Below are 11,166 nucleotides of genomic sequence, written 5' to 3' on the forward strand. Positions count from 1 at the left end.
ATCAATGAGATTGATATCGTTTTCTGATGTAGAAATCTAGCAGGCGTACGGGGTCAATCTTGACTTCATAAGTTTACTTATCATAAAAGTCAAATCCGTGCGATTGGGGTGTTGGCTACACCTGTATAACTTGTTAATGGGGCAATATCGGTAACAAGTATGGTAACCCGTTTGCACTCTGCTCAATATCCATGTAGCAATACCCAAACGCCGAATACACTGTCCGGTCTGGGCTGGACAGTTAGGGCGTAAGCTTATATTCCCTGGCAAGTCCTCGTCGAAATTGTTGGCAAAGCGACGGAAGATAATGATTTTATGGGATCATTTGATTGTCTCAGATGATACATTTAGCGACGTATGTGGCCCGATTCCTCGCTAGGTATCGTGTACAAGTACATTAATATAGGCTATCACTTCATCGAAATATAGGGTTGAAAGTATCAATATGACGTCACGTGACGTCATGAGGTTCACGTTCGCGTTCACACAGAACCTTTCAAAAAGGTTCGCGTTCACACGAACCTGAACCTTTCAGAGATTCACACCATCCCTAATTGAAATTGAATTCTAATATAGTTTATATAGTCCTTCAACCGTTGGTGCAGACTTGAATTGTATCATATAAATTTGTAAATGGGTAATGTATCAGTGTTGGGATCAAGTCACTACCTTCGAGTCACGAGTCATTTCGAATCATTGCACATTTGACTCGAGTCAAGTCAAGTCAATCGGTTTTCGAAGGTGACTCGAGTCAAGTCAATTCACTCGATTTTTGGAGGTGACTCGAGTCAAGTCAAGTCAAGTCAAATCAAGTCACGAGTCAAGTCAAGATTCAAGTCAAGTTAAGTTGCCTTTTCGTAGTATGAGGCAAGATTACGTCATTACATTTTGCTAGCTGTCTGAAATACAGATTGAGTGGTCATTGATTTTGAACCGATGAACGAATATAGAGTTGAATATACACCCAAAAATGCGCTATATCGCTCACATATACATAGCCTCAGTTTATAGTTACCAACCAAAATAGAGAATAGAGAAACGAATTGATAAGGTGCAATACATAACCCTTTACCCATTTACATATTGATGTGATACAATTCGAGCCTGCACCAATGGTTGAGGAGTATATAAACTATATTGGAATTCAAAATCAATAAAACAAGAGGTTTGGTTAAGGTAGATAATTTTCTAGTATATTACTTTACTAATAGTTTACGACAACGTAAACTGTTAGCTTCGATCACTTCGTTTGTGGTCAATTTATTTGTGAGAGAACAATGGAGACTCAGTAAAACGCACGATCATTGAATGATTGGTCGCTCTCACGGGTTACACCAGCGTTTCGCGAACAATCCGAACATATGCAAGATACAGTGATTTTTTTCGACAGCGTTTACTTGATGATTTGAAATTGACTCGTGAATTTTGCTCCGAGTCACGAGTCAATCCACACGCCGAGTCAAGTCAAGTCATGCGAAAAAGGTGACTCGAGTCTGACTCGAGTCAAGTCATGACTCGAGTCATCCCAACACTGTAATGTATTGCATCTTATCAGTTCGTTTCTCTATTCTCTATTTTGGCTGGTAACTACAAACTGAGGCTATGCAATTACTTACGTAGTTTAGTAGTTCTACGTATATGTGAGCGATACAACGCCTTTTAGCGTGTATATTTAACTCTATATTCGTTCATCGGTTCAAAATCAATGACCACTCAATCAGTATTTTAGACAGCTATATAGCAAAATGCAATGAAGTAATCATGCCTCATACTTTGAAAAGGCAACTTGACTTGAATTGTGACTTGACTCGTGACTTGACTTGACTTGACTAGACTCGACTTGACTCGAGTCACCTCCAAAAATCGAGTAACTTGACTTGACTCGAGTCACCTTCAAAAATTGATTGACTTGACTCGAGTCAAAATTTGCAATGACTCGAAATGACTCGTGACTCAAAAGTAGTGACTTGATCCCAACACTGCTTGGAATATATAATTCAAAGTGTTCTCCCGGTGCCTGGATAAAAGTCGTCATCTGTTTTGTTTCGTTTCTTTGCCATTATCATGTCTAACTTTAATATCATACAGCATGACTCCCCCAAAAAAGCAGTAACTTGTGAACTGCAGCGCCATGGAATAGTTCGCCATAACGTCTTGTTTTTAACGAGTATTCCCCCTTAAATTGATGCAGAGTATGGTTCCATATTTTCCATTTGCGATTCATTTTCCACACAACATGAGGTTGCGCACCATCCCAGGGGTAATACATAACTTCGTATTTTCTTCCAGATGGTGTTAAGACGGGCTTTACGTTCACGGTCGAATTTCCCAGCTTCTCTCTGAGTATACCTGTCATTGCATTTAATATATTTGAGGATAAGGAGATGTTTCAATCTTTGTGCAATCAGCATTTCAGACGTCACCATGGCATACCCACTTAAAAGAGAACGATGACCTACCTGTTATCAAAACATCTTCTAAAGGAAAATGTGTGATGTTTGTTATTTCAGAAGCACATAAGATGGATCGGACCAAGGTGCCTTTCATTGTGTACATGCCCCCGTGACAAAACGTTGGATAACGCTGGTGTGAATATTGATCCTCATCAACAAACCTAAAATAACGCGTGTGAAACAATTTTCGAAGATATCAGGAGAATTGATCCTGGGTGGGTACAAACCATTTGTTTTTCTTTTGTCTAACCGGTGTGCCTTTAGAATTGAAATTAAATCCGCAAAATATATTTTCGTTTGCTTCCGACGGAAGCAACTGATCGAAAAACGCGTGTATGTTTGAAATCTTCATCATACAGTCGTTATCGGTGAACGTGTAAAAGGTTTCGGTGTTAGTATGCTGAATTATCCACAAGAGCGAATGAATAACCTGTATAGAGAGGTTAAAAGAGCATTTCAATATTACGAGAGACAGTCCACACCAAAGGGCACAATGACCATTGGGATGAGACCCCCACTCACACACGAATAGCCATATAGGGTTGCATAAAAAAATTTAATTTAAGCAAATATGTCTTTTATTGTGTTTTTTTAAAAGTCATAGTGGATTGACATCGACAATTAAAAATATAAGGTGAATATTGCTCTTTTAACGAGATATCTACGTACTATAGCTGTTGAATCGACTATTTTTTGGGTTCCGACAATCCCATATCGTACACGTCGGCTTTTACATATATACACCATGTTTTTGGAAAGTATATACACAATTATGGCATAATTATACAGCTTGAAAGAAATGGTTTTTTGAAAAGACCCTTGCGTAAAACATTGTTTAAAACATGTTTCAAGCAAAGTGTTTTAAACAACCATTTCTTTTAAATGCAACCCTACAAACAGAAGCTATCAAACAATAAGTTCATGGTTGATTACAATGAAAATGAATATATATTATGCCGTAGCCTAGGGATCAGTTCATAATCTTTGGTATCTGTATAGTATATTACGAAACATTCGCCTTTGAAACCGCGCATAATCCTATAGGCAATATGAGAGAGATATACCACGAACCTTGTTCGGTAAATTTTTGTATGTGTCTGAGACAGGACATTGCAAAATATCGCCGAACACAGCATTCTCCTCTTGTAGTGCCTTTTGCCACAGCTCAGAGTGGTTGGATGCGTTCGGTAATCCGATTAAAAATACCACAGAAAACAATTTTCCTTTGAATGAAGCAACCGATCCCCACGTCGAACGAACTGTATTTCGAAACACGTAGTGGTGAGGAGCGGACTTGACGACGAACACCATCCAAGCTGTTAACAGAATGCTGGTGCAAACTTGGTTGCAAGAAATTTCACAAAAGTATCCATTTATGCAACTTTGACTTTATGTTGTTCAACCTCAATATATCTATAAAGGCGATGGAGTTGATCACGACCGAAAGTTGTTTTGGGGTCAAATATTTTTGAATGGCACGGAATGTTACACTTTGGAGAGTAAATACAATTTCACATTCTTTCGAAAATGCCTGGTGACGTGAACAGTTTATTTTATTAAAACAAACCAGTGATATGTATAATTATAATTGTTTATGTATAACCAATCAATGCATTACCTACAAAAACCCACATTTTCCTACTTCTTCCAATGATCGCGGAGTCAATAGGTCTCCTTCTCCGCACATTGCGTATGATGACGGCGGCCACGTTATTCGGGCGTATTTCAAGGGTAATAGACTGCCTTTATCCGATGAAACATTCGCAACATCTCTGTGAGTGCACTCAACAGTTCCAATCTCCCAGCGGTACAATTTCGCTTGCGACCGAACGCCCGACTCCGGAGAATACGTTTCATATGACAGTGTCGTGGATGTACTGACATCAGATATCGGCAAAGTTTGAAGTGATCGGTTTCGAATGAAGAAGGCATTTCGATGTGAAATCTTCAATGCTTGTAATAGGTGGATGCAGACATTGCACAATAACGCAAGAAAAGCTGTGGCGATTACAAATTTCATATTCTTAAACGAAATGCATAATTTCATACCGCCTCTATTGAATGCTAAACCTGAACCCTGCAAATATATAAAACGAGAAGAATTAAATATAGATGGGTTGGGTAGCCGTGTCTGCAACTCGAGTATCCGAGCCGAGTACGCCTATTTTGGACCATTTTAACCAGCCGACACCCCGAGTTTTAATCGATGAAAAACCTTGATTTTATGAATTCTTTTGTCGCTTAATACTATACCTACTTTTCATTGCTAATGATTGTCATATTTCCTACTATATGTTTTGCTAAACGCAATTGTCATCTGTGTTTGGGGTGCAGTGATGTAATGCTATTATGTATGTGATCTGTGACGCAGCTAACTTGGCGACCAGCTTAATCTGGGTCCTGGCGGTCAAGCGTTTCTTTCCTTCCTCTCACGCAGCTATGTTATCAGTGGTCGGTATCGCAACTGCCATGGCTTAAAATTGAATTTCTTCATGGTTTTATGTGGATCACGTTTAGATACCGCGAACCGTAATTCAATTTAGTTCTTTGTCATCAACTATAACTTGGTTCCGTCAAACTGTACATAGGATCTATTTTTGTTGATTTCGTAATATGTTATGCATATTATTAAACCGCCTAATATAGTCAATAGTCATTAATGTATTTTTAGCTTAGTTAGTTACAAAATATAGGCAACATCTATTCACTGGACAACAATAAAATTCATCATGGTAGGTGAGAACGATTTTAGGGTAAATTGGGGGGCGGGGGCGCTGAGCTCGAAAATGATATTGGGTTCTGCAGATAGGCTCTATTTTTTAAGATATCGCCGAATTTGGATGTTTTTATTTTTAGTTTTTTTATTTTATTCAAACTATGTTACATTTCATCCTAACAGCCTATATGTTTTAGTAGGTCAGTCTGTACAGCAACCACGAGAATGAACACAATTAGATCGGCGGAACGAAACTGTGCTGCATAATTCTATTCTTTTTCCATATCGAACAAAAAATTCCCGATTTAGTCGTATTTTCATCGGATTCTTCCAATATATTTTAGTTTGTGACAATAAGCTTCATATACCGATAAATGTGCTCGGGGCGAACTACAGATAGCAGTAATTCGGTAATAACAAACCAAGAATGCATGAACCTACAAATAACGACAACTTGTAAACACAGACGAAATATACAAGCAAGAAATATTTTTGTCAACAATGAGTATTCAAATCTTCTCGTAGAAATAAATCAATATCGGGATGCGCATTAGTGACGTTCTTAGATGCAAATCCTGTAATTAACTCAAGTTAGCTTGAAGTCATCTGTAGGAAAATCCTCTTGTACCATTTTGATGGGCAGTCACAATGTAAGCGATAATTTTCAGGATAAATCCAATCATTGCTTTATCAGTGCACTACAACGCACATGTTAGTACTACATCGGAGATGATATATACTAATCTAAGCCCATATTCACCTCCTCAAGCGCGAGTTAACCTATATTTCCCACAAAAATACCATTTTCATAGCATATGTGGGAAGAGGCAATATCTCAAAAAAATAGAGCCAATTCGGAAAAAGTAATGCCATTTGCGAACTCAGTGCCCCTGATATAACCCTACGGCCTAGATCAGTGGTTCCCAACCTGTTTTAGACACGCCCCCTTTATGATAGTGAAAAATTTCGCGCCCCCTTATCGTCATATCACAAAATCCAACCGGGATGCTAGCAACTCCAACAGATTTTTGGATGGCATGGACGGTTATAACTGTTGATGAGAGAATTATAAAGTATGAAATTCGGTGTGCATATATAGAGAAACACGCGTGAATTGGAGGTAAATCGCGCAAAGCGCGAATTTTTTTTCAGTTGACCGCTTCTTCGCGTCCCCTTCCAAGCTTTCACGCCCAGTGAAAGGCTACTTCAAACGGTCGTTATTTCACATCACTACAATACCAATGCATTTCACTGTAGAAATCTCTGTCTATACTTATCGGAACTTTAAATGTCAACAGTGCTATACTACAGCGCATTAAGCACAAAAGCCCTCAGTCATATTATTTCCCTCTTCTGACCGGTATAGTTCCGTGCCATCTACTTGAGACACTTGAAAGAAAATTTGATCGAAATCCACGCCTGATGGATCCGGTTTACAAAGAAGATGTCATACTCATACGCATTCGTTCAAATTACCTATGGCGCCTAGCGAAAAATCGCGTTTGGGATAGGATAATAAAAAATAATGATGCATTGTTTCTAAACAATTTCACGTGTCCCTGTACATCTAGCGTGCGTATTCAATCCCCAAGACACAGTGGCTATATATATGAAATCCGAAATCTGCACAACTTCACGTATATATATCGCGTATAGGATGTCTTTCTTTCGGAAATAGAGGCTATAAGATCTTTATAATTTCACTTGTATATCGCGTATAGGATGTCTTTCTTTCGGAAATAGAGGCTATAAGATCTTTATAATTTCACTTGTATATCGCGCATGAATTATGTGCGGCTTTAACTACTAAAGCTATTTCTCTCGAAAGCAGATTTCCCTCTTTCCGATGATTTCTGCGACTTTCGTAGACGGAATAGTTCAACTAACTGGTTGCGGTAATCAAGGTACAGACTTTCAACGATACGCAAGAGACAAAATGCATATTATTCAAAATTGAACCAACGCTAGTGAATTATTTATTTGTATATTAGTTTTGAAGCGTGGCACTGTGACTGTCTATACAAGAGACTTATCGCCATCTCAAGCAGTTACCAACAATTCGACTCGGTGAATAATGGAACGACTTTGTAGTATACCCGATGGATATCAATTAGCATCATCTTCAGAGGAGCTCACGGACGAGAACTTGGAGTCTGCTGCTTACGAAATCCTAAATCTCAATCCGTGCCGTCTGGTTCACGAAATATCAGAGCATGGTTGAACCGGTCACTAAGACTCAGAACTTGATACTTGACACTTGATTATTTGTCTCTTTGGCCTGACAGTGATATTGGCACAGCCACAGGCATCTAAAAGGCCTTCTAATATACAATTCATATACTAAAACAACAAAACTGTAGACTTACAAAGGGATGATATTATCGCTGAGGTTTCCTTCATCAAAACAGTTAAGCGTTGACATTGTTAAATGACTGTACAGTGTACATTACTGAGTCGCGAGACGTATATTTCACTAGGCGTCTTCTCCGATGTATAGCACATCAGACGCGACCCGCGAGACGTCATATTGTTAAAAAGCTGTATGTCCCATGACAGTTGTATAAATGTATAGTATCGAGTCATAATGCAATATTTTCTGTGCCACATTTCATTAAAGCGAACTACTTCAGGAAGATTAAGATGTTATCCAACCATTAGTACGAAAATGCAACCCAGTTATTAACTATAGAGTATAGACTATGCAAATGCACATTGAAAATGACTCTCTGGGTTATTTTAAATATAGAACAGGGGTTCTTAACGTATAGTATGAAGTAACAAGGGTATAATTTTAGGACGCGACGGCACCAGAGCGATCCTTTAATATGAGTGCAATGATCATTTAATTTCTTGCAACAACGAAATTTCATCGCGCTTCGTGCGATTTCCTGTGGATAGTTCGTACATATCAGAGGTTGCTGTGTCGGTTACTATAGCCAATAAGAGAGGCACGTAGAAAAGTCGTTACTCGCTATACAATATGGCTTGATCATGAAAATGTGTCAACCTTTGCATTACACGAATATATCTGACCATTTTGATAAAGCTCTGTTCGGTAGGTACAGCTGTTTTCTGCGCGTTCTTTATGTCATACATGACCGTAAAATGTGTGATAATTGGGTCGCCAGATGCCACTAAAACTCCGATTTGGGTCGCGGTCGAAAGAGTTTAAGAACCTTAATTAAACCTTAGTCGGAAAGAAAATGAGACCGGAATCGCACCAAGTGCCCCAATCGTAACTAGTCGGCTTTTCACTAGCAGAGTCACTCAACTAATTGAGTGACTTTTTGTTCACTAGGAGCGGAATCAGCTGTCCCAATTTTCCTACCACTACAAAATATACAGCTGTGTCCTAACGGGAAAAATGAAGAATAGTGGATTAGATTGAGCGCATTGCTACCCCAATTGTATATGCTTATTTATCAGTAATCACTAATCAGCTTTCAAAATCCAGAGATGGGTGGCGGAACACTTCCAAATTGGGTCGCAACCATAACTATGGTTGGGAACCACTCATATAGGGAAACTGAAGACGCGGTAAATCGAATCCATAGGCCTATCTGTGCCGAGATAGCGTAGTCACAACGGTCCACAGCTGCAGTACCTACGGGTGGAGCTGGAGAGTTCGAGTCCGACCAATGTGGTGGCTTGCAAAAAGGCTAGCCCTAGAACGAAAGTAGGATATGCTAAAAGTCGAATGGTGGAATTTCGGTGTGGTAATGACCAATGTAGTTGAACACCATAAATAGTAAAACAAGAAACAGTCCATGTTTTGAAAGTGAACTGAAGTGCAAATAATAACTTGATGATTCAATTTTAATAGCCTAAACGAGAACGTGATTGCTAATCATTGCGACACAGTATATGCAGACATAAGATGTCGACTTCCAATGATAATGCTAACATGATAGTGAGCTGTTCCAAGATATATATATTGGGATTTTGTGAGAAACGAACCAGTACGCTTGTTGGCAGCACCAGCTGATTGCACAAAGAATGCGCGTTTGGCTCTCGAGGGGTATCTCCCTCCAATCTTCACTCTCCGATTTACTTTCAGTAATAATACACCACGGAAATAAAAGATCGAAAGCCGTGTGGACATTTTCTGGAAAGTGGCTACTATTCAACTATGTAACTGTCTGTAGTATTTCTAATTTTTATTAATAAAATCAGGGTCTGTAAGGAGCACGCTCGAGACTCGGCGCGGACGCGGCGGTATACAAGCTCCAGAAGTTGGGCTCATAAGTTTATTACGTAGTGTTAATGTACATCAATTTGCAACGAGTACAAACATCTCTCAAATCCATATAATAATTAATTTGGCAAATGCAAATAATATTATACACATTTATGAGTCAATATGGGTTGCGCCGGATATTGGTTCATGGCATCGCGGCCTCTTTATGTATAGGCCTACTTACTTTCGAGTGAGATACACGGCAAGATTTAATTAACTCATAGCATCGTTGATCTCGAGGGAATCGTTGCGGTTGCACGTGAATATCAAGAGAGCGAGTTGGGTTGATACGGATATAGATAAATGGTATAGATAGAATATCAAAGCGATTTTTTATTAATTTGGCGTAAGTTCATAGCGCGAGCAAACACCGGAGATGCGGTGCAGCATATAATATTTACTGATGGCATTTAGAGATAGCCATTGAACAGTCATTATCAAAGGGGTCAAGGGAACGAATATATACTATATTATATACTATATTGACTTTCACATCCAGGTTTAAAACCGATAGTTTTATCTTGAGAAGTTTCATTGTCAGTTTTGCGATGCAAGCATTGATAGCGAGACAAACAATTATAGATTACATAGAATACCAATCTTTCATTAAACATTTGTTCTTGAGCGTGAAACCTATATATGAATGATCATGCAATATAACGTTTTAGCGTCTTTATCAACAAAAGAAAGTCGCGACACCTTCTTATACTAGCCGACATACTATAGCTCCAAAATTTTCCTGGTGAAGCTTAGCATGACCTGCCCCGAGCAGGGAAGCTGCCCCCACAACAGACTACACAACATTGCATCAATACAGAATATACATCATTCAAAAGTTTACTGATGAGTTAACCCGATATATTAGTAATTATTAATAATATATATTTCCAATTCCCGTCTCGACATTTGAAGTCCTAGTCCTAATCCAGATCCAACTACACAAAAATGGCAAATTCAAATTCCATGCGAATACGGTCAAAATTTGCCGACCTATTTTCAAACGGCTCATTCCCGTTTGCCGATGTGTAAAGATTCATTTCACTTTCGAATTTATTGACAGCGCATGTGCGATGTATAAATATATATATATATATAAATATACAGCATGTATAATTTACATCAGTTCTTGCAGCCAATAAAGCTTTTTTCAAAATACTTCTGACCCCATGCACTTTTATCAGATTCTTCATAATAATTGATTGATATATAGCATGGGCTTCGCTAACCTTCGCCCCTTTCTCTGGGTATCTTCGGCTCTTGCGAATTTATGTATTTTTAACATGTGTATTGTATTTATTTTTCTCACATTCGACGCGATACTTTCGTGAACTGCACCAGATGACTTTTCTTAACTATGGAATACTTTCATCATTGCGTTTATATAACCAATTCTATTCTCGATACCGATCCATCGTTGCGTTTCTCACATTTTTCTGTTTACTTCTGATGATTACGTTACAGTGGCCATTTTCATTTCGAATTTGTATGCACTCACTTAGTCACTGACGATCGATTCGAAACGCTTCGAGTGAAATAACTTAGGGCTCAAGCGGAGGTCACACGTACAATATTCGAACGCGGCACCAATCTGGCATTAGTTTCATACTTTACTCCGCTCCTCCTATCTATAGTTTGCGTAAGTTCGCGCGCGCGCAGTGCGCGTGAGGAACGCTTTTTAGGCGATACAATCCTTGCCGCAACCTCGTTTTCAATGACCAAAAATATCTGTGACGTCACAATGACACAAACTCCTCCGCTTT

General features: G+C 38.9%; 1 protein-coding gene across 2 annotated transcripts; it reads right to left on the reverse strand.

Annotated features, from left to right (window-relative positions):
• Positions 1-815: 815 nt before the first annotated feature.
• LOC145450833 (beta-1,3-galactosyltransferase 5-like) lies at positions 816-6,863 on the reverse strand. Of its 2 annotated transcripts, none has more exons than XM_080329345.1 (5): positions 4,086-6,863; positions 3,525-3,712; positions 2,681-2,883; positions 2,460-2,614; positions 816-2,349 (listed from the first exon to the last, which is right to left on the reverse strand). In XM_080329345.1, the coding sequence occupies exons 1-5, from the start codon at positions 4,498-4,500 to the stop codon at positions 2,081-2,083; spliced, it is 1,230 nt and encodes a 409-aa protein (XP_080185471.1). In that variant the 5' UTR covers positions 4,501-6,863; the 3' UTR covers positions 816-2,080. The 2 variants fall into 2 exon arrangements, with proteins under 2 accessions (XP_080185471.1, XP_080185470.1); XM_080329344.1 differs by having other exon boundaries at positions 817-2,349; positions 3,525-3,769; positions 4,086-6,858.
• Positions 6,864-11,166: the final 4,303 nt, after the last annotated feature.

Source organism: Botryllus schlosseri, chromosome 11, assembly GCF_051294905.1.
Source record: "Botryllus schlosseri isolate E-star chromosome 11, Bs_hap1, whole genome shotgun sequence".
Lineage (NCBI taxonomy): Eukaryota > Metazoa > Chordata > Ascidiacea > Stolidobranchia > Styelidae > Botryllus > Botryllus schlosseri.